At 35.7% G+C, this 25,524-nt stretch overlaps 1 protein-coding gene across 1 annotated transcript in view; it reads right to left on the bottom strand.

Moving 5' to 3' along the window:
- The window catches only part of LOC131063224 (endoplasmic reticulum oxidoreductin-1), a 28,822-nt gene extending 4,673 nt beyond the window's left edge, over window positions 1–24,149 (bottom strand). The window contains exons 1-2 of the mRNA XM_057997022.2: window positions 23,374–24,149; window positions 22,169–22,300 (exon numbers count right to left, since the gene is read on the bottom strand). Of these exons, the coding sequence (XP_057853005.2) occupies window positions 22,169–22,300; window positions 23,374–23,562 (321 nt within the window). The 5' untranslated portion in view covers window positions 23,563–24,149. The remainder of the gene's footprint in view (window positions 1–22,168; window positions 22,301–23,373) is intronic.
- Window positions 24,150–25,524: the final 1,375 nt, after the last annotated feature.

Raw genomic sequence — 25,524 nt, 5'->3', positions numbered from 1 at the left:
CTTCATTTTCCTTTAAGATTTATGTATGGCAGGCTAGTTTATTGTTTTGCTTGCTATTCTGCCAGGTAAGGAGGCAGAGGCTGCAGCTTGGTATTACTGAACGGTTGCCAAGCCTTTCTTCTGTGTGCTCATGAATACCCAGTTTAGATTTAAATCATACTTAGCAGTTGTTGCATAATAGAGGCTTCTGAATGAGACTTTGGGGAAAACTCCAAAGAGATCAATGCTCATTTTAAATTGCCAGTTAGTGGAAACATACAAGTAATGTTTTGTTTTATATTTATATATGTATGCTGATAATCGTATCTTGCATTCTATTTTGTGAACTGTTGATTTATAATTTTATTATTTCTGATACAGCTTTGCATTTTACCTTTGATTTAGGGTTCTGTTTATAGTAGTGTGTTTCCTGATTTTGATTTTATATGATTAATGCTCAATTTTTTATATGATTAATGCCTGTTTATAATAAATAAATATAAATATCATATAAATTTCTTATATAGCTGGAATCATGCCTTCTTTAAGAAGAACCGTGTATGGCTATGAATTCCTTTGGCAAACCACATCCTTCTATGGCATGTTCTATGTATTCTAGCTTGGGATTTGTTTAGCCATGATAAGGTAGGCTATGGAGCCACCAGTTTCTTTAAATGAATTAATGAGAAAGGGTTACTAGATGGCTGTTCACTCTCTTTGTTTTGTGGTGCTAATTTTGACTTACTAACCGAGGCCCTCATACTGTTATACATATAAAATCTTATATAAGCATCTTTGCCATGTTATCTTTTTTGAAGTTTGGATTCATGGTTTGGTGCTATTCTTGCCTTACTATGCCATCTGTAATACCAATACCTAAGGTCTTCGTACTGTTTTAAGTTTCAATTCTTATATAAGCACCTTCAATGTTTACATGTTTTGAATTTTATTTCTATTATGAACTGGTTTACTTTGGTCTTCCTATGCATTATTGCTTGCCTGAAAATAAACTTAAAGACAAAAAGAGTGACAACCCTCCACCTATTGATACAGATACTAAAGCTCCTTTGAAAATCAAAACATAAAAAGCTGCTTATATTCTTGACAGGCAAAACTCCATATTCATTGATCTGTATTTGTGAGATGCCTACATGGATCTGTTTCAAATTCCCAATCTGATTTTGATTTCTATTTCTTCTGAACTCTGTGAATGGTTCCATAGCTGTAATTTTATATGTGTTTCCTATCTATTACTCTTGCCTTGCTCCAATTGTTTATGAAAATTCTGCCTGTGGGGCTTGATTTATTCCCTTGAACTTGTCCATTTCAAGGGGAAATATTTAGAGATTGGCAAAGTGGAAGTGCACCACCTGTGATGTGTGTGTGCGTGTGTGTGTGTTTATTTAGTTTTTCTGATCTGCTGGAATAAGGACCTTGGAGCATTGACATTTGACTGTACTAAAAGAAGTATATCATGAATTGGGATTGTTACATGAATATTTGTATCTTGTTATCAAGTAATCACACTACTGCATGCATGATCAAAAGGAAATAACTTTACTTTTGAAAGTGCTGTATATTGAATATCTTCATGATGGTCCTTTGGTCATCCACACAAAATGGGGGGCTTATGGGGGCCTCTACCAATTCATCCAAATTGGTCAAATGTCTTCATGCAGAAATAGCTTGATTTAAGGTTTCTGCTGCCTTTTGTAATGTCACTATTTTCGTGAGTATCAGAGTTCGAAGGATTAGCCTATCATTTGACCCTCGTAGGCTAGTATGGTGAATTAGAGGGTCTAGTTTGGGCATTATAGAGCTTTTCAGGTGGCAGATGGCAGTGTTTTCCTCTCCAGATTGTTGGTATATTCTAAGGCTAGGCTATTCAGAGGTTCCTGTTTCCATTTTGAGAGACTTAACGTTTAAAGTAAGTCAATGGTTGTTGGAGAGGGACTCTTGCTATTTTTAGTAAGGCAGTTGGATGCACAGTGGATATATTGGTTAACTCCCAGGTTCAGACGGAATTGAGAAACAATCATTAATGATGAAGTTCTAATGTTATAATTATTATTAAAGTTATACTTTAATAATAGTTAATTATTAAGTGCATATCATTAATAAATTAAGTGGACTTTACTTAAAAAGGGGGTTATAAGTGAATAATAAAGTATACTTTATATTTTAATATTGTGCACCAAAAAGGAGGGAAAAGAAATGAAATTAAAGTAAATTAAAGGAAATGAAGACAAATACAAATTAAACATTATAAAAGGGTATTTGGATTTTATTTCATTCATTCTCAAATCATTTCAACATTTGTCTATTCTGAAGAAGTTTTGGCTTTTAAGAGGAAACCTAGGGTTTCGCTGTAATTTCAATCTTGGAGAACGTAGCCTCTCTTCAATTGTGTTGGTGACTTCATACGGAGGTCACATCTGAGCATCAATGGAGTTTATGCAAATCTGAGTTGATTATCTCAAAGTATTTCAAGGGTATTTAGAGCAAATCAGAAGTTATTGTTGGCTGCTACAGTGGCGTGAACAGTAAACGCTACAATACTTTGGCAATTTGGTGAAATTTACACAAGGGTTTCACACTTGATTATAGGGAAGTTTGATTTGGCTAGGAGAAGGCACCATTTGTGAAGTAAAGAGCTGCCTCCTCTTCATATGATATGGGCACTTATTTACACTAGGTTCTTCATGATTTTTAGATGTAGTTTGCATTGTCATATCAGTCATATTAGCTTGCTGCTGTAGCTGTGCTTTCATCAGATTTTCATGTCATTGTGAGGCCAAGAGTCTTGGCTAATCAAATCACCTTATACTCAGCCTATGCTTCATATTAATACAAAGGAGTTGCACATCATTATTTGTTTTGGGGTATTTGGTTGTAGATGCACATTAGTTTACATGCCAAGTGTTTGTGAAAATGCTATTTGGCTGTAAGTATGCATTTTACCTTAGGAACTCATGTATTTGCATTTGAAAAGAGTAAAAACAAGTGCATTTCATTCTCAGCTTATTGTTAGATCTTTTGACATTCATTTCAAAGCATTTGCATCATTTCTACTTGATTTTAAGAGCATACACAACAAACTAAAATTCATATCAGCAAGCTACAACTTCGCATACAAAGTGTTTGACGATATTCCTTGAGCCTCTAATCAACAAATTTGGATCAAAATTAGCAAGGGATATCACAGTGGTATCAAAGCGGTTTCTTGCCATCTTGTTGGGGTTTGAATTAAATATTCAGAGAGCTCACATTGCATCATTTGAATGAGGAGCACTCATAAGTTTTCAGTTATGGGTTACTGCAGTATCATAAGAAAATCCAGAGAAGAGATTGACCAGGATGCCATCAAGATAAGGGAAAGATGTGAATGGGAAGCTCTTAGACTCTTTGAGGGCTATCAGAGTTTGCCAAATAAATTTAAAGGACAGTACTCTCTTCATGATTATCTGAACTTGTTTGTCACCTGGAGGCCTGAAGAGATTGGGTTGGTAAAGTATATTAGGAGGGTTTATAAGGAAAAAAATTCATCTAAAGGGACACAATTCAGTCATGGGCACAATGTGAGCAGGTATGGTAAAACTATTAAATCAGCGTATGAGGATGGTTCTACATCTAAACTCAATGACCAGGTTACAGGAGCTCCCATCATGAGCAAGAACAAAATGAGAAGGCAAGGTCTATGCTTCACTTGCAAAAGTTATCGGGGGCCTAACCACCAATGCATAAATAATGAGATAAAGAAGCTTGAGCAAGACCTTGTTTTGACACATGGATGCATTGAAGAAGTAGCCACAAAGGAGGCAGATTTGGTGATGCACATGTTGCATGAGGATGTTGGGGTTCATGAGTCACATCATTTGGAGGGACAAAGAGGATCCCATGATGAAGCCATTGAGATTAAGGAGGTTTAGACACATACAGATTTACCTTGCAGCCATGGGACAGAAACTATGGCACATGATACACTCAATTTTCCTATGAAGACACCCCTTGAACCAGCACTTGGCAATGGACAGTTAGCAGAGGACGAAGTTTTGGTTGAGTCTCTTGAGGACACTACAGATAAGTATGATGTAACTCCTGATTTTTTGTTTTATGACAGCAATCATAATGTCAAGCTTACTCATGAGATAGCAGTCATTCCTAGTGAAGATGATGGATGTATGGTGTCCCATATCATTGACACTCTAGATTTGGGTGTTAAAAATGAATTATGTGATGTGGATTCAAGTCACTGCAAGTCTGATTTTGCAAATCAGACCTTAGAAGATTTACTCGTTGATGATGAAGTTCAAATTTAAGGCAGCTGTATGGGAAAAGTACTTGAGTCCTTTTGAAGATGAAAAAGAGTTAGAACAAGAGGGTGATGGGCCTAAGCAAAAGCTGAAAGTAACTTTCATGTTTTTGATAATCCACTTTTTGAGATAGAAGTTGAGATATCCTAAGTTAACCCACTTTCTGAGGTAGAGTTGCAGGATGGTCATGTTGAAGGACATGCGCATGAGGAAAGGGTCCCATATGAAACCAATGAGGATTTTGAGCTCCCTGGAATTTTTGTATCAGCAATTGCTAATGAATCTTTTGATCATTTTGTAGATGCCAATTCAGTTTATGTGCACAAGGATTTTCAATTCGTGAATCACACAGGTCTGATTTACAGGATCAAAGGCATGAGCCATCTACTGATTCTAGTGATGGGAGTAGTGGGAGTGATGAGGAGTGTGTTGCCTAGGACTATGACGGTCAGCCATTGACGGAGGTTGGTGCATTTTATCTTGACTACATAGTAAGGAGTGCTCATCGCTTCTCCTTTGGTCCACACACAGAGGATTTGATGACATGTCAGTATGGAGTGGCTCAGGGTTTATACCATCCATTGTGGGATGGAGAATTTCCACCTTTAGAAGATGGAATTGGAGGCTGCAAGTACCAGACTCTGTTGTTAGCAGGAGATTACTTGCAGAGACAACATTCAGTTATCCATCATGTTGTTATGTATCCAACAGGGTGTCAGTAGGCATGATGGTTGAGTTAGTTATCACATCCATGGGGGTTCAGTAGAGGACACAGAGAGATGTGGTGTAGCAGATGCTTCCATATGTTCTTATCTCCGCATGACAATGGATGTGAGTTCAAACTATTTTGGGATCCGGGCAGTGACAGGGATCCCATTGAGTTGCTTCACCACTTTCAGCGTAACGAAGGTTATGCCAGAATTGCGCAGGGGAAGTCAATGTGTAATGTGTATGGCGGACTTCCATTCTGGCTATGGGATCTAGGGATTGATTTGGTTTGTGGATTGCTTCTTCCTTCTATCGGGATTGACCTAGTTACAAGGTACATTGATATCACTTTGACGCCACAGGATTTGGATAGGGCATTCTACATGATGGTCTGGGATCCCGACATTCAGCTAAACATTGAGTGTGGAGTCTGGGAGCTTTTTGGTGCATCAAGATTTCAAATAGGGCTTACCGATGAGCATTGCAGCATGTACAGTGTACAGAAAGCATACGGGTTCATCTTTGGTCTATTTGTACATGTTTTACGATGCACATTTCTTGTGCGCATGAGATGGACAGTTAGTTTGATATCCATTTTTGCACAATTATGGTTGCTAGTGCTACGGGAATTGGTTGGAGATGTGAGGGGCATTTCACAATTATCTTTTGGGGCCTCCTGAGGAGTGGAGTTTCTTTGCAGTGGAGATTGCTTGGGGACAAGCAATTTCAAGAAGGGCGGACTGTAATGTTCCCATTTTCGTGAGCATCAAAGTTTCGAAGGACTAGCCTATCATTTGACCCTTGTAGGCTAGTATGGTGGATTAGAGGGTCTAGTTTGGACGTTATGGAGCTCTTCAAGTGGCAGATGGCAGTGTTTTCCTCTCCAAATTATTGGTATATTTTGAGGCTAGGCTATTCAAAGGTTTCTGGTTCCATTTTGAGGGACTTATTATTTATAGTAAGTCAATGGTTGTTGGAGAGGGATCCTTACTATTTTTAGTAAGGCAATTGGATGCACAGTGGATATATTAGTTAAATCCCAAGTTCAAACGGAATTGAGAAATAATGATTAATGATGAAGTTCTAATGTTATAATTATTACTAAAGTTATACTTTAATAATAATTAATTATTAAGTGCATATCATTAATAAATTAAGTGGACTTTACTTAAAAAGGGGGTTATAAGTGAATAATAAAGTATACTTTATATTTAATATTGTGCACCAAAAAGGAGGGAAAAAAATGAAATTAAAGTAAATTAAAGGAGACAAAGACAAATGCAAATTAAACATTATAAAAGGGCATTTGGATTTCATTTCATTCATTCTCGAATCATTTCAACATTTGTCTATTCTGAAGAAGCTTTGACTTTGAAGAGGAAACCTAGGGTTTCGCTGTAATTTCAATCTTGGAGAACGTAGCCTCTCTTCGATTGTGTTGGTGAATTCATATGGAGGTCACATCTGATCACCAATGGAGTTTATGCAAATCTGAGTTGATTATCTCAAAGTATTTCAAGGGTATTTAGAGCAAATCAAAAGTTATTGTTGGCTGCTACAATGGCATGAACAGTAAATGCTACAGTACTTTGGCAATTTGGTGAAATTTACACAAGGGTTTCACACTTGATTGTAGGGAAGTTCGATTTGGCTAGGAGAAGGCACCATTTGTCAAGTAAAGAGCTGCCACCTCTTCATCGGATATGGGCACTTATTTACACCAGGTTCTTCGTGATTTTTAGATGTAGTTTGCATTGTCATATCAGTCATATTAGCTTGCTGCTGTAGGTGTGCTTTCATCAGATTTTCATGTCATTGTGAGGCCAAGAGTCTTGGCTAATCAAATCACCTTATACTCAGCCTATGCTTCATATTAATACAAAGAAGGAGTTGCACATCATTATTTGTCTTTGGGTATTTGGCTGTAGATGCACATTAGTTTACATGCCAAGTGTTTGTGAAAATGCTACTTGGCTGTAGGTATGCATTTTACCTTGGGAACTCATGTATTTGCATTTGAAAAGAGTAAAAACAAGTGCATTTCATGCTCAGCGTATTGTTAGATCTTTTGACATTCATTTCAAAGTATTTGCATCATTTCTACTTGATTTTAAGAGCATACACAACAAACTGAAATTCATATCAGCAAGCTACAACTTCACATACAAAGTGTTTGACGATATTCCATGAGCCTCTAATCAGCAAATTTGGATCAGAATTAGCAAGGGATATCACACCTTCACATCTAGTCTTCTGGCAAACTAAAATAATGGTGGGACTTACAAGGGCCTCAACCAATTTTTTTGAATTATCCTGTGGAGTACACGTGGTCAATGTTGAGATACAAGGTTTACTGCATAGGAAAGTACACAAACAATATTGATATCTCTTAATATCTTTGGATAGTGTATTGGTGGTCCTATCAATGGTACGATATGATTTATATTTGTGCTCAACGTGGCAAGGTTGGCACCAATGATCTTATGTTTTACGTATGTGCTTGAGGACACAAGGTCAGAAACATTGATTTAAAGGAATGTGAGATTTTGCTTGAAACTTGTCAAATCCTGCCCACATTTATGAAAAGCCTTGGCCAAGGGAATGTGATTTGAAAGTATTATTGTTTTGATTATAGTCATATTGATCATCTGCATTTATTCTAAATCTTTTCCTATGTGGTACTATCTTTGAGCCGAAGTCAGAACCTTGAATTTACATGAAAATGAAATAAGTTCTTAATTTATTGTGAATGGCAAAGCAAAGTCGGCACCATTTGAAATATTTACATTTATTATTGATCTTTGTTATAGTGCAAGAAGGATCAATTTCTGCATGTACATATTATTTTTACTTCTTGGTCAGTGGGATATGACTTGTAATTATGTGGTGTGTAAGTCATAGCAATCATCTGCACATATTTCAGCCTCTTCCTTCGGGGAATGTTCTTTTGACCCCATTTGCTAAGGAAAGAGTCCACTTTCAAGGTGGCCTTTTGGGTTGCCATACGACTCTGTGGTTGGTGGCAAAGTGCTCCCATGATGCTCTCCTTGAACTTTTCTGATTCTGGTTTCTGCTATGTGCCGTGCAATAGCAGAAATGAAAGGCAAATTGTAATTCGTATAGTCATTAAACAATCTTTTACTTAAATGTTGCATATATGAAAGGCAAGTAGTTACCTGATCTAATCTCCATGACTACAGATTCAAGATTTATGTTACTCTGTTGAAATGATCTAAAACTGTTGTGGTGTAGAATCTGTCATTAATGTGATGTAGACATTGTGTATTTGGCAGCAGATGCAATCTACCGTATAAGCTTGACCTTGCTGTCCTCTAGTGAAATCCACAACTTCACTGGATGTGAATAAATGAAAAGGATGCTTGATGTATATATATTTCCGTGTTGACTGTGTGTTTGGTAATGGTAACATGCCTCGAAAAATTAGATTTCGGTAAAGTAACAAGAATAAGGATTTGTATGTCTTGGTAGTACTTAAGAATAATGTGTGTGTAAAAAAGAGCATTCATTTATTTGCATAAATTGAATATAACATATTGATTTTATCATTGTTGCTGCCAAGAATCTCATTTGTGCTTATTACTTATAAGGTAAGTCAATGACTAGAACATTTCATTTCTTTAGTTGATTTGTTGGTAGAAGATACACATATTCAAAGAAGTACTTCTTGAGTGTGAGCTGGGCTCAACTACATCATATCGGAAAACTGTATTTGCTTAATAATGGAAAAGGACTTCATCTTAGGTATTGTGGTTTTAGTGACACAAAACACTTGCCAGAGTTAGCATGCCTTAATCCTTAGGTAGTATTGATGGGTCAACTTAAATATTTAGTAGACCTGGAACTATAAATGGATCAAAGGGCAGATTTTATACTTGTTGATTTGTGTTTGAGAAATGCCATATGTTGTAAGTTATTATGCAATGAAGCAAAAGTTAACTATATTTGTATCCATTAAAAGCAAAAGGGACCCAAAATGCTCGATCCTTTCAGTCTAATACAAACTTGCTGATTCTTGAATTCTAGAACATAGCCCTTATCCTCCATCACAAAAACTGATAATAATTTTTTCCTGACACTAGGAACAAACAATACATCATCAAACTCCAAAGAGTTACCTGACTCTAGCTAAAAGCCAAAAGGGGATTGTGCCAACTCGTACCACTAGATACTTGGCATCAGTACCAAGCTCAACCTGAGTCCAGAGTTATGTTCCTTTAATTTGGTAAAATATTGCCAGGCTAATGTCAAATGCCTACATGCCCCACTCTCCACATACCAAACATTCCTCAGAAATGTGCTAGTAGAAAAGCAAGATACCATTGAGAAATCTTTCTCAAACTTAGCAGCAAATTCATTCAGCAAAATCCCTACAATGGCTACTACTTTCTCAGGTTGTTGCTTCCATTAGTTCTACTTCTTGTCTAGATATTTTTATGCATAATGAATGAACTTATGACAGCTAAAGCACTTGATGACTCAAGTCCTTCTTTCCTGCCTATGAAGATCCTTCCTCATCCTTTCCCTTACCCTTGTTGTTCCCTTTTCCTTGATTTCTTTTCGTCTATCCATAGAGGGCTGAATTTTTGTCACCACCATTCCTGTTCGCTTTTGACTCCATTTGAATTTCATCCTAGATAGATTCATCCCACAATCTTTCGAAGGAAGGAAGATTCTCTGAAGCACAAATGCTGATCAAGTCATCAAACATCTCATTGGTTGTTTTCTTTTCTAGCAAATGAAGAATTAAGTGATCCTTCGCCGCATCCTACTACATATCTCTAAGTGGAGAAACTTCAACTTATATAATGTCCCAAATATCAATTTCCTCCAACAAAAAAGTCACCCTGACTTTCCAAGGCAGGAAATTTAAAGCACCACCTAATTTATCCTTTATCCTAAGACTAGCTAATGCCACTAAAAAAATTCTTCACAAACAAACTCCTAGATCTCGAAATAAATAAACTGCTCCAAAATTATAAAATATGTATCGCAAACCCTAGCTGCTACTAGTAAACACTTGTTGGTTCACTATTAAAAGGAAGGGTAAAAACACTAGCCATCAATGCTAGCCTTGCCTCCATTTTCCAACCCTGGCTACAAACTCTAAACCCCTGGCCATGAATTTAAACATGCCCTAGCTGTTACAAAAATAAATAAAAATACGGATACCTCAATTTTTGACAAAAAAAAATGTAGGTGTAATTTTGAGAAATAGTGGGGTGATTATCAAACAAAAATATCAAACACCATTTATACCTAAAAAGACTTGCTATTCTTAAAAAATAAAAAAAACTTTTGCAATCTTGAGATAAAAAATACCAATTTCTAGTAATTTTTGCCTCAATTTTCACTACAAAAGTCCACAATTTCTCCCTCTACTTAGCCACACAATTTCTTTGCAAAACCCTCCTACGCAAATCCCAACCATTCTACTATTCTAGTTTTTAAACCCTGAGCTCTAATACCATGAAGCAATTTTTCATACTCGATGATTACATCCTAATGCTAAATAACATTGCATAAAAACACAATAATCAAAACTTCAAATGTGGAAGCGTACAAAGATAATTACACCTTGAAATCTATATTTCATTCCTTCAAAAAGCTTGCAAGGCAACCTCCACAACTAATGTTACAAATGCACAAAATTTCACCGTACTTAGCACGTTAGAATCTTTCTGTCTTGCTCCTATCTTATTACTAAATTAGCTAAATATCTGATCTTCCAAAACTCAGCTTTAATTACAAAAACATCCTTATCACTTATAAGGACAAGATGGAACATAATTCTAAGTATTTATCCACTTGGTTTAGACTTATTTAGCTAAATAAATGACTTTCAATTTAATCTCTAGTGTGTAATACAAGAAGACTAACTTGAAGCATTTAAACTCTCCAACATGTTCACACCAAACCTATGCAGAAGTTCCTATCCAAGCTCAAACTCTTAACACATAGTTGTTTGACCAAGTCCATGCTAATCAAGTTATACCTACTGCTAGGGTTTAAAAAAACTAAAATCCTTGCCTTTTGAATGTACTTTTAGCTTTTGTTTCTTCTATGTTTTCCTGTTATCATCCTCCTCCTTATCATCTTCTTTAGTTTCAACTTCTTCATGCTTATCCTCTTCAACCATCATTTTTGTCAATGTCAATCTATCTAAAAAAAATTGTTTTAATTCATTGAGAGGAAATGCCTATACAATAGCCTAAGCTATTTTATTGCTCCGATACTCAAATGTATTAAGAAATAGATCAAACACTTGAGGTCGGGCAACACCATACAATGCTCCTTACTGGAAAGAAGCCACTCCACACTATATCCCCATATTAGATCCAAACACATACAATATTTTTCACACATCTCATATGAGTCTCTTATCTTTATTATATACTATTCAAATAACTACCATTTATATTTGACCCACACATGTGGATCATGCTTTATTCTAACTAACTAGTCAAATGAATTACAAATCATATACACCCCAATATATTATTTTATATCTTACTACCTAGTACAGTATAATAATATGCACCTAGGTACATTACAATGTCATTCCCAGATTGTTGTATTCTTCCCTTGTATTGTGCCTACTCTATTTAAAGGTCTTGGCACAATGCACACCTAGATGAATGGCTGCATGGCTCTTTTGGACTTATAACCTAGCATGTAACAGTAAGTTGAGCTTGTTAAGTTTGGATCAGATTTAGAAAAGCTGATGATTTTAATTTTATATGTATTCTAGATGTATAATTCAATTTGCAGAATGTTATTCTATAACTGATATCTTAATAAATTTCTGAATGCAGGAAAATATCGAACTATACACAGTTCGAATTTATCAGATTCTTGACGCTGTGTGCACAGTATTCTGTCACAGGGTTATCACTCAGAGTATTCTCACAATATTATCGATTTTCATTGGTCACCTTTCAAATGAAACATGTGCAATAATATATGTATATGTTTGACGGTCACATAGGGTCACGACTCTATGTGAAACCGACATGGTTTCACATAGAGTCATGACTCTATGTGAGTCCACAATAATCTTTGATCAGCGATAACAAATTGATAGATTATAATCCAATAACAATCGGTATAACAATTGACCGATTATATATGTAATCAATAATGGTACACAGTAGTAATAATCGATCATGATATTACATTATGATTATAATGCAAATCAATAATAATCATAATGTAATATTGCCATCGATAATCAGAATACTGATCTGCAGTAGGTAGAGGATAGGGATAATAATACAAATGTCCAAGGCCGATATGCCACTTGGACAATTGATTAGATCGGTCAAAGGAATCCGACCGAAGCTACATATCTTCAACAGAGCTAACTAGATGTCAATGTGTGCATTCAGAAGATCCAGCTAACAAAATGAATGGTAGAATTGCAAGAGAGTGTATTGACGAATACTTGTGTATCTCTATCATGGGAAAGAACGAATGTGAATAACTTCTGCCCCTCTATAATTGGACCTCTTCTAATATAATCATTATAAGGAATTGAAATGGGAAACTTGCAGCTTGTGTTCCCCGCATTCATTATTGATGTTTTATGCACTGAATTACTGATTCTAGAGAATGGAAATGAAAATATCCTCCCTTACTTTCTAGATTAATTGTATACAGCAACGTGAAAACAAAAAAAATATGGAATATATCAGCTTAATTTGAGAATTTGGAGTTTCTTTAAATGTGTATGTTTGTTTTGGCTTATATATATCAAATTACAAGTGGATAAAGAAGAAATTCACACCATAGGATTGAGTTAATCATACACCACAAAATGCTTGGATGTGATTGCACAGATTGCGTTACTTTTGTCAAGTGGCTTCCCTTGTGCTCAAGTGCGGATGGATTCATGGCATAGATCACTAATCCCATGAAATGGATTGAAGATCGAGAGAAAGGAATGTATTTCTTTTATGCTGATTGAGTTGCTGATTTAAGGATTCGCAATGCAATTACTATATCTTGATTATGTTATGAAATGGAAATGACTGATATTCCAAAAAGGTCATGAATAATATTTCTTATGAATGCAGTCAATGCTGCCTGAAGGCTGAAAGTAAATGAGAAACAATTATGTTGAAAGTTTGCAAATCTGTTTATTAAAGAGTATGTATGACATGAACAATTCCATCGTGTGATTTGTCATTTAAAGAATGTAATAAAGTAACTATGCACTCCCTGTATTGCATGTCTGGACTTGTTACCCATGTAAAGGAATAGCTATTTCTCTTTCGAAGAGGAGATAAATATGCAGGGTTCTGCCAGCATATTTCTATTAGAAAATGATTTATTTATGCACTTGCATCAGACAATTTTTTTATTAGTAAGACTTCATTAATTAGTGATCAGACAAATCAGTTGGGGGGGCTGAATAACATAAAACTTAAATCAGAGTAGAAATAAAGGGAAGCAATCCAAGAATTTTAAGAGAAAAATTTTTGGTGGTCTGTACATGGGAGCCCCAAAGCCTTTCCCAATTTTTTCTGTTCCCAATCTATGGTGAGTATAGGACCATTTACAAATTAATTCTATCTATAGCTGGTGGATACAAAACTTTTGTCGCATAAGCATCTTAAGCACAGAGCTTTAAAAAAATGAAACAGTTCTTAAGCAACCAAGGAAAATCTGAACTTGGGAACAATTTCTAGATGGATGGTGAATGCATTGAGATGCTTCCTCAGTCCCAAGAATTGTTTTGAGACAGAATTCTCTCCCAATTGATCCATAATCTCATCAAAATATGCTTGTAGAAATTATGCATCAATACAATTATGGAGTGTGCTACTTATATTCAAAATAAATGATAAGGAGGAAGGAAAGATACTATGGAGAAGTAAACACGCATTTTTTATGCTAGAAACCCTTTGAAGGATGAAACAATTTTGGTAGTGGCATATGCATTACTACCAAATTATTAATAAACGATAGACGAATACAATAAGCCATAAATAGTGTGGAATACAATGACACTGTTAAGTCTAGCATGAAATACAATTGGAATGCTACATCTCCATGCTCTACAAGACTCGAATATACTTACCTCCCTTAATGCGATTCAACTCCCTCCAGTCCATCCACATATGGCTGCTGGGATTTTCTCCCCGTGCACTAAAAGGTCCTAGAAGCAAAATTCGGAGTAATGTTAAACTGTTAGCTTCAAATTCTATACTTTTAATACCTAGATGAAAATGCCCCTCTGCACAAACTAACCATTTTGAAATCCTCACTTCAGGGAAACTAACAGTTTTGAAATTGCCTCCTGCAAGAATGGGTGGTTTCATCCTATTAACAAAAGCAGGTAGTTCCTAAGAGCTACAACTTTTGGAAGTGATTCCAATGCAGAAGTATGACCTCCTGATCCTTATGGATTAAACCTCCCTCCTTAGAGAGGCTTTGGTACCACAAAAGCTTGCTCTTGAAATATAGAAGAATTTCCCCCTCCTTTAAAACTTTGTTTCCATGTTCTTCATGTGTCTTGGAACAAGACTCTCTCACATTTCCCTGCTCATACTTCAAGATGGTGATCAATAATTAGGTGCTTCAAGGTGGAAAGTAGTTGTGTTCTGTCAAACTGCAAATACAAAAGAATTGGAGGTTCCTTGCTTCTAAAACTTCTGTTAACGCTGAAGCTCTCCATGCTTCAACTCCGTGTGAAGCAAAAGACATGCAATAATGGCTGTCATCAATGAAAAACCATACAACAATGCTATGATGGTTTCTTCCACAACTTGCTACACAAAAAAAGTGGTGCTAGTTCCCTTTCATTTCTATACCATAAAAAAAGTGGAACAAACTACATGTTACAATAACAACATTGCCATGAAAAGATGTGCATGCTTACAATATTTGGAAAATGTCCAAAATATTGCTGAGGTTTCTGATTTTCCATAAATGTGCTTCTAAAAATTAAGAAACAATATAAATACAGACTATTATATTCGTATTCAAAAGAAATAATGGTTAGAAAGGAAAGAAAATTATGAAGGATAAGTGAACACAAAGATTTAATCCTAGAAACCCCTCAAAAGGGTAAAACTAGCTTTCGTAGTGGCAAATGCACTGTACCGAATTATCATTAAAAGCTAAATGAATTCAATGAGCTATAGAAGTTGTGGAATACAATTTGGCATATGCTCGACTCGGTTACATATACAATGGTAATTCAATGACATGGAATTCAGCTTCTCCATGTTCTACAACATACAAATCTACTTCTCATGATATAATCTAAACCCCTCTTGTCCATATAGATGTTGGGATGTCATCCTTCTGCACTAGAAGGTCCCAAAAGCAGAATTAGAAGGACAAACTACCCAATTGCACAAACTAATGGTCTCATATTCATCGCTTCAAGGAATATGGCAGTTTCAAAATCACCTCCCACAAAAACCAATAGTTTTGTCCTACCAACAAAACCAAGTGGTTTCTAAGAGCTGCAATGCCAAGAAGTGATTCCTCTAAAGAATTACTTCTCTTAATCCTATTAATTTATTAAATTTAACAAAGAATTGGCAATAATTAAATCTCCCTAGGAACAAAAGCACCAGGATGACACTAATGCGAATGAACACAAAATGAGAATAATAGCATTCCAATTTATGTGTTCATGTTGTGTCAATATATAAATTTGGGCACGCATAGGTTAAGGTGACAAATCTCCCAAAGGGGTAGAATTAGCCACAATGATCCAATGAACTGACTCAACATGTAGGAGAAAAAGTATCAAATGAACTCATCTTGATGAGGGAGAGGTGGCACCTAACTACACTCAATCAAGGAGATTAATAAGGTAGAGGTGGCAAGGAATTCCATTAATCAAGGAAGTTGATGTGCTCTTATTTCCTAATTTATCTATAAATAAATTAAATTAAATAGGTAAACTTAATATAAGGTCTAAATTTGACATGTGCTCTTATTTCCTAACTTACCTATAAATTATAAATAAATTAAATTACATAGATAAATTTTCTATAGCATGTAATTACATACTTATACCAACATCCCCTCTTAAGTAACAACATGGGCGGGGGGGGGAAATAGGTCCCGACAAAACAAGCCATCTAAGGTAACCAAGTACAATCTGGAATGCCTCAAGGTACAAAGTGAGTGTATGCTCCCCCCATAAAAGAGGAGAAAACCCATAGGACAAAACTCCCTCTCAAGGAGAGGAAAGATGGAAGATGAGAGAGTACCATAGAAGTGTGTTGCTTCTTGCACCAATGATGGATGGATGAAAATGAAGATTGATGAAGACCCATGCTCAACAAGCAACACTCCTTCTCTTAGGCAATAGTAGACACATAGGTGCATATCTCAATCCAAGAAGAAGAAAGAAGGAAGAAAACACAAAATGTACTTCTCTAAAAGCTATGAATGGTTTTCATGTTGGTGGTGAGTGGTGCCAAGATCAGAGAAGGAGTCCCAAACCTAACTAAAGAGGGTGATTGTTTGAGACTAGGTGGAATTTTTATTTATGCCATGTGGCTATATTGCTCATACCATGAGATGTCCTACAACAAGGAATCACTAGAAGTACTTGGGGAAGCGACTCTAAACTCTATAAAAGCAACAAGTGAAGGTAGAATCTCAATGCTTGTCATATGACTACACTTCTCATCCCAAAACATGTCCTATTCCAAACAATCCCTAGAAGCCCTCAATGAAGCGACATTAAACTTTGTAGTGTCAATAAGAGGAGGTGGAATCACAATGCATGCCATGTGACTACACTATTCATTCCACAATTGGTCCACATCATATGCTTAAGTATGACTAACTAGATCAACTGCTAGTGTTGGAGGTGGAGTATTAAACAAAGTCTTTGTCATCACACAATTCAAGACTTTCTCAATAAGCAAGCTCCTCATCGATATCATCATCATATAGAGGATTTTCAAAATCATTAGTGGTTAGAAAATTGTTGTTAGCAATATCTTGTGGGAATGGAAGTTATTTAGGATCTACATGCATTTCTCAAATTTTAGTCCAAAGAGTGTGAGGGCACTCAACATATGAACGGGCCCACAATGTGCAATTGTCAACACTAAGACCAATTAATCCTAGGGCATGATTATTTCTACTAGCTAACACTTACTTTTGCTAATAAGTAACTAGTTCAAGAACATCTCACCAGATCTTATAGTTCCTTCTTTGCAAGGTTATGATGATAGGATGAATTGATATACCCATTAGTGACTTAAATAAATTTCTGCCCAACATATTTGGAACTTTATTTCAATTCATCAATTATAAAATGCCCTATGTAAGCCTCCCAAACAATTTCATGAAATGGCACTTTATAAGTTGAGTGTGTTTCATATGAATACCCCCCCATCCCCATATGCCAAATTGCTTATTCAAGACACCTGAAGAAAACTACAATAATTGGCACTTTATAAATAATGTGTTGAAAAACCAATTATTAATGCATAGGTGTTTTACAATTCCAAAAGAATGAGACAAAGCTGAATGTACAATCTTGCAGCAAAACCAAATCAAACAAACAACACCACAATGTAGTGCTCAAGAAATCCTGCACTTTCAAAATACGGCTCATTGATTGGAGTTCATATGAGGAAGTTACGGGCATTTGGAGTTGCAAAAATGAGAACAAGGCAGCCAATTTTCTCTAAGAAACTCTAAATTTTAGACAATTTATATGTAATCAGCAAAAAATAGATGTGCCAACACATAATACACAAAATATTGACCCATTTGTTGAAATAGCTCGGGGATTGTTCAGTTCTTTTTTTCTGTTTATATTTGGCACCATACCAATAACCTTATGGAGGCTACCACTATCCTTTATGCATTAGAGAGATGTTGTGCACTTGGCTGGAGAAAAATCATCTGTGAATCTAACTCACAGATTGTGATTGATATGCTGAACACTCAACAGAGGGAGGGAGCACATTGGCATTTGGCCTTGGTGATTAAGCAGATTGTTCAACTTTGCAATTCTCTGGACTCTGTTACTTTTCTTCATATCCCTCAGGAATGGAATAAGGTAGCAGATAGTTTGGCAAAATGGGCTTTTGAGCATATGGGCCTGTGGAGTGTTGGGGATTGGGGATTCATGTCCTCAGAATTTAGATTTGGTTATGGGGTATAAGAGGGATTAAATGGTCGTTTCTGGAGATTGCTGAGTGGCTGGTGGTTTTCTTGTGTTGCCTATTGTTGGCATTTCTGGTTCTTACGCTTTGTAATGCTCTTTACTGATCAATAAATTTTTACCCCTTTTTCCAATAAAAAATAAAATAAAATTGGCCCATTCCAAAATGATATATGAAAAAATACCTCCATATGGCCAAGGCATCCAAAGTTTGTCTATCAATTTGAAAAGTCCATTAGAGAGAGATCTGCCAAGTAAGTGGTGCTCCAAAGGGTATGAAAAAACAGCTTATCCTACCTAATTTGACCCTTCTAAATGCAATGGAACGGTCTATTTCTTTCCTAGAGGTCTCCTACAATGAGTGATCTACAAATGCTCAATTTACAAGATTATAAAGCCCAAGCAGAAGAAGCATAAACAATATTCCAATTTGAATTAACTAATACCTAAACTATCCTACTCTAACACCATGTTAGATTTAATAAAGAACTAGGAACAATTAAATCTCCCTACGAGAAAAAACAAGATGACACTAATTCAAATGTGCACAATATAAAAATAACAGCATTCCAATATATGTATTCATAATGTGTAAAACAAAGGAAATAGACATATAAACTTTGGGCATGCACAAGTCAACAAATGCACTCAACAAATGCACTAAAGGGGTTGAATTAGCCACAATGGTCTAGTGTACTAACTCGATATGTAGGAGTAGAGGTGTCAAACAAACTCGCCTTGATGAGGATAAGGTGGCGCCTAACTATTGGCAATAAAGAAGATCAATGGCATAGAGTAGGCAAAAAATCTCATCAATCAAGAGAGTTGAATGTGCTCGTATTTCCTAATTTAACTAAGTAAATAAATTAAATTAACTAGGAGAACTCAATATAAGGTGTGACTATATAATTACACCACCACTTATGGATCACCATGTTCCAAATTTTTCAAAGACACTTCCAGCATTTTTAGAAACAATTCAATTTTCTGAGGAAAGTTTCTATCAAGTCCAATAACTATTTTCATTTACCCAAGTAAATAAAATAAATTAAACAAGTAGACTTAAGATAAGGTGCGATTATATAATTACACCAAAACTTATGGTTCACCATGTTCCAGATTTTTGAAACACTTTCAGCATTTTTAGGAACAATTCATCTATTAGAGGAAAGTTTCTATCAACTTCAATAACTATTTTCATTTATATTCTTCATAAATAAGAAAATGTTTCCTATTATAGAACATCATATTTTCACAGTCCATGAGATGAAGTAAGAAAATCTTCTAAATAAAACTGTTTATATTTAATTTTCAACAACACTTCATATCACACTTTATGATCCATCACCAGTATCGTGAAATAGATTGATATGAGGATTGCATGTTTTAGCTCAATAAACCATGAGATGCCAAGAAGGGGCATGGAAAAAGGTGGTGATTTCCATGTCCCTTCTTGGAATCTCATGTTTTATTGAGATAAAACATACATTCTTTTACATCATTTATATCACTATCCTTGTGATGGATCACAGTGTAATAAAAAATGTTGATGAAGATTAAATATACAAAAAAAAGTTCTAGAAGCCTTTTTTACTCCATGTTTCCTATTGTTCACCAAATTCCCTATTGCAATTGCAACCTAGCTGTCCCCATCTCTAGAAACTTTTATTTCTGTGTTTCAAAATTCACATTTCCAATGCATGGTGCAAAATAATTTGAACCATATATGCAAATATCTCTAGAAAAGAAATGTGAAAAGTTACTAATTGTTTTCATTTATTTTCTTCTTACATAGGAAACTGTTTCCTGTTACCATTACAGCTTACCTGTCCCCATTCTAGAAAACCCATGTTTCCAAATTCGCATTCACCATACATGGTACAAAACAGTGATTTACAGATTAAAAACTAAATTTGAACAACTTATGTAGCTATCTTGATAAGAGCATTTGCCTCCAAACATCTTCACTATGGGGCTGAAAGAACAAATGCGAATAAATTATGCACCTCCATCCTTTGACCTATTATAACATAACGAGGAAAAGGAACTGAAATAGGAAAATTCCAGATTGTGTTTGCTGCTTTTTGTTGTCAATGTGCAAATTCAGTGAATCATTGATTCTAGAGATTGGAAATCAAAATATTGTCGACTCCTTTGGTAAAGATTGATTATATGTGAAAATGTCGAAACCAATAAGTAAACATAGAATTTATCGGCTCGCTGAATGACCTTATCTTGAGAGAGATAATTTGGGAGGGAAGTCAACTCCCATAATGTTGAAGTTGTTTAAATGAATTATTTTTTCTTGTGCTTTTATAACCTAAAATATAAGGGAAGATAAAGAAGTATTCCTGCCAAAGGATTGAATTAATCATACACAATAGGATGTAACCGCATAGCTTAAGTGTGACTTTTATCCGGTAGCTTCCCTTGTCCTCAGTGTAGATTGATTTGTTGCATTGATATCAACTACGGATGGATCAATGAGAAAAAGGACTGCATTTCTTTCATGTTAATTGAGATCCTAGACCTGGCCTTGATATGTAACTGGTTCTCTTGTGATTAGGTAATTGTGTTACGAAACAGTAATAACTGATATTCCAATATGATCTAACTGATATTCTATTTAAATGTTATTAATGTCTGCTTGGAAAGTAAATTAGAGACGTTGAAATCTTGTGAGACTACTTGGCAGAGTGTGTGTGTGACATGAACGATTCCATTGTATGTTTTTAAATTCAAAAGAATTTATTGAAGCTATAGTCCTCTTATTGAATTGGATGTTTGAACTCGTTGTGCAGGTAATAGCATGTTTATCTCTCTTTCAAATGAGTGATGGATGTGCTTGGTTCTTCCAGTGTATTTGTTGCAAACATGACTCATGTATGCACTTGCATCAAAATATTTTTCCATAATTAGTACAACCTACTTAATTAGAGGCTAGACAAATTAGTTAGGTCAGTAGACAAAAATCAAACTGGAGTAAAGCTGAAGGAAAGTAAACCTAGGGTCCTAGACTGTTTGGGGGGGGGATTTTAGTTTTCTATATAAAGAAGCCCCAAATCATTTAACTACTTAAGTCAGACTCGGTCTATAGTGGATATTGGAACATTTATAAATTAATTTTAAATGTTGTCAGGGGATAAAGGATTTCCTAGCATAAACAGCTTGAGAGTGCAAAGCTTGAAAAATATGATACAAGTGTGGTGCAATCAAGAAAGATCATAAAGTTGGAATAATATTCTGATGTCTAGTGAATGTGTTTAGATGTTCTTACAGTCCCAGAAATGATTGATGACAGACAACCCCACCAGTGTCACAGATTTCCTGGATACATCTTCAGGCTTTTTGGGGAACAGTATCATTTTCTAGAGAAGTTATCGGCAAAGCTTCCGCAAAATTCAATCATTATTTTCAAGAAACTACTTCCTGTAGTTTCATGCCTTTCCCATTTATGGAAACCCCAACCTTCTGTTTTTCCAAATTCACATTTCATGTAAATAGTACAAAATAGTGATTTAGCTATAAAAATCTCAATTTGACCCACATTCACAGCTACCTCCATAGATGGTGTGTTTGCAAACTTTCTAAAATTGCTCCTAAAATTACAAATTTTCTAGACTTGCTTCTAAAATTAAATTAGATACTTTGCAGAGTTCTGTAAGAAATCATTCATCTTGAAACCAAACTAACAGATCTTATATATCTCTCAAATCAAGAACCGTTAAATAGCAAACCATGACATTATTCAACAAATCTGCAAGATCACTAGATTAATAGTTATCAAAGCTTCACTGTTCAGGTACAACCACCTTGGGTTGCCCTCGGCTTTGGTATCGATATAGAGTAAATTTGATCCTAAAACTTGTTCATGGTACCTAGTTACATGCTTCAGTCCCATTGAGCTTTATGTTCACTTGTCAACATTAATAAAACTAGTTGATTTCTTTCCTTCTATACAGAGAAATTTATTCAAATAAGGCATTAGAACATTCACCTTAAAATACCGGAAGAAAGGTGTTCTCACAAGATCCTGCAGCAGGGGATGCAGAACCTGGTTATTTAGAGTGTCAACAGTCTTGTAGTCACAACAACAATCCTCCACAATTCCAGAGAGCTTGTGTGGACTCTGCACATAAAAACGTTAAAAACCCCTTAATTTAGGGAAACAAATATTTCTCATCACATATCCTAGAAAGTGAAAATAAAGACAACAGGCCCTTGTTTCCCACAATCTAAAGTAGTTTATCCAAGGAGTTGTGATGTAATGGTATGGGAACGCTTGTAAGAGCACGAGATAGCTCTGCGTCAGTCTCATTGAAATAAAACTGCCCTTGACTACAGCCGGCATGCGGTGAGGATGTGGTGTAATGAATCTGGGTAAATTTGGAAGTGTTATTCTTTTTTGTAAATCTTAAGAATGTGATGAACTTAGGTTGTGCTCTAACGAGAATGCACCATATTCAATTGAATTTGTGATGTAACAATTAAGGAGTTTATTCAAATTTCAAGTCAAATTGTCAAGTGACGACCCTGGGATGAGTTCATCATGACTAATGTTCACAGAGGAGGTCAACTGCTCAAATTCAATGGGGGTAGGATTGCAAATCTCTTGAACAAAGTAAATGTAAAACGGAAAAGCAGTTTTGTACAGCCAGATATAGGTTGGTGGTGAAGGCCTGTGTATTCCATGGTGGAGTTATAGCTGTAGATCCGGAAGTGGATAGAGCTGAACACCTTATCTAACAATATGTAAGATAAAATGGAAAAACAATTTCTCGGATAAAGGTCTCTTGATTCTCAGTAACCCAAAAAAACTTATTGACCTTTCACCAAATATAAATCTCAAAAATGTAGTTTAATATTGATTGTGCGGTAAGGATTAAGCAATACGTTTAAGCATGACCCACATTGACAAATAGCAACCATATGACCCAATCTTGCATGGCGCAAACACAAATGTGACCTGTTTACAATAATTCAAAGGGCTGTGGCGTAATGGTAAAGGGGCGCATTGACAGGAGAGTCTACTAAGTTCAAATCCCCACACCCAATAAAAGGGGCCTACAATTAAAAGTGCATAATATTGAGGTACTGAAAATTAGGCATGTGGGACTCTGGAATTCATCATCCAGGTTCAAACTTCAAACTGCAAATAATAACAAAAATCCATAAAAAGGCAGGGGATGTTAGATCACCTACCTCGAGACAGGTACAATCATCTGTAGAGACACCGAACAGAGATATTTTTGATTGTCGTCCATAGGCGGCCACAGAAACAGCTAAAATTACAGCAACACCTATAATTGACCAGGTCTTCCATCCCCATATTCTATTACGCCTTCTCTTCTTCGTCTCCTCCGATTGCTTCTCTGCCATCGCTTCCCCCATACCCTTAATTTTAGCCCAAAATCAAAACAAATATCCACTTATGTATTTCCAATCTATTTTCAAACAGAACAAGGCCAGTTCGAATCTCCGTACAACAACCACCCGATGTGATATAAATGGTGTTACAAAAAATCTGCGAAATATTCAAGAATTTTGGGATATAAATGGGCAGGATTTTGCAAATTAGAAACGGTGGGTTTGTCGCCAAAAACCGGTTGCTTGGCTAGTTGGGAATGACTCATTTGAAGAGGCGGCTGACGCGGAAAAGTTCCTAACCTCGTAATCGAGTCTGGCCATTTAATTTATAATGTGCTGGCATATTCAATGAGATGAATTAAAACGTTTCGTCATCCACTGGGATGAAGAAAAATGCTTAAAGACATTTGAAATTGTCTGCCGTTAATACCAATGGTTGATCAGCAAAAAGACAGACAAAGATATTTTGTGATGGGCTCATTTTGTATTTTATATAATGGCCGTGAGGGCATTTTGGAGTTGCGTAAATTTGCTTGAAAGTCACAGCTATACAGGTAGTACTGGTACGAAAAAATTAAAGCTCCTAATTGAAGGCCTCCAGCGTCCTTTTGACATCACTCCTAACAACATTCCTTTTAAATCTTGGAGTCAACAATTTAGTTTACAGATCTTAAATGTGTTGATCTTATTTTCTTGGCTATCTATGGGATGAATAGGTTGTTGTGGACGTTACTAGAAACATGCATTCATTCTAACATGATGATGGTGTTGATTAAAATTGACACTTATTTGTGGGTGTTAAAAAGTTGTAAGCAAAAAGTCTTTTTTTATTTGTAAAATATAATCATCTAGATTTTTCAAAAAATATATATTTTGTTAAACTGACAAATTATATATAATATTTGTAACAATTAAATTTACATTTATGTGTCAATTTTCATTTGTTTTTGTGTTTAATTGAGAGAATGGATTGATTCAATTAAACATTAACAAATGGTGTACTCTTTTGTAAAGTCGAGCTCATTCCTTCATATTATGACTCATCCATTTACATTCTCACATCTTTTATCTATATACTAGTGTAGACATCTAAAATAGTCCTAACTTAATTAAATAAATATTTATTATTTATTTAATAATTTTACCATAATTGGCATGTGCATGGGCTTCATCGAGTGAATCTGAATTCAGCTAGATCTTTCAAGAATGAATGGCATTGCCCTGAGGAAGGATGGATGAAAATTAACTTTGACGGAGCGTTAAAGGGCAATCCTGGGCCATCTGGGATAAGATTCATGGCACGGGATTAGAGAGGGAATATCCTTGCAATCGGGGCTCAGAGAGTTGAAAATGGCACCTATAATGTGGCAGAAGCCTTGGTGGCTTTAACTGCAATCAAATTTGGAAAGAATTTGGGGATCACTAAATTGCACTTGAAGGGAGGGACTCTTTAATGATTATTAATGCTATTATTTTGAGGGATATTCAAGTGTGGCATCTGAAGAAGTTTATTATGACAATTCAAAGTGAGTTGGCTACTGTACAGAGTTTCCAAGTTGGTCATGTGAGGCGTTCGGTGAATGAGATTGCTGACACGCTTTCAAAGTGGGCAGTGAATTCTGAGGAGATTGGGGAGGTATGAACTAAAGATTTTTGCAACATTCCAATTGATGATTAAATGATGGTAATTGCATTAATGAAGGGGCAAGGGATTTGGTTGATGAGACAAGCAGTGTTGCGGTGGCAATATATTGGTTGGTTTTGGTTTCGGTCGTGCCTTTCTCATTTTTTATGTTGTGTTCTTGGGTGGGTAGAGTTAATATGGAGGCAAATTTCCACTCATTACTTCCAAACCCCAAGCTGCTTTTTTGCGGCTGGTTTCGACGAGGAGAATGAAGGGACTCTTCAAAATGGGTGATGAGGAATTTATTCATCTGGTGGAATTGTTGTTGGGTGAAGTATTTCTTCATGCAAAAGACCGATATC

This window comes from Cryptomeria japonica, chromosome 1, assembly GCF_030272615.1.
Source record: "Cryptomeria japonica chromosome 1, Sugi_1.0, whole genome shotgun sequence".
Lineage (NCBI taxonomy): Eukaryota > Viridiplantae > Streptophyta > Pinopsida > Cupressales > Cupressaceae > Cryptomeria > Cryptomeria japonica.
The sequence above is the reverse complement of the archived record's forward strand: the minus strand, read 5'-3'. Positions and strand labels throughout refer to the sequence as shown.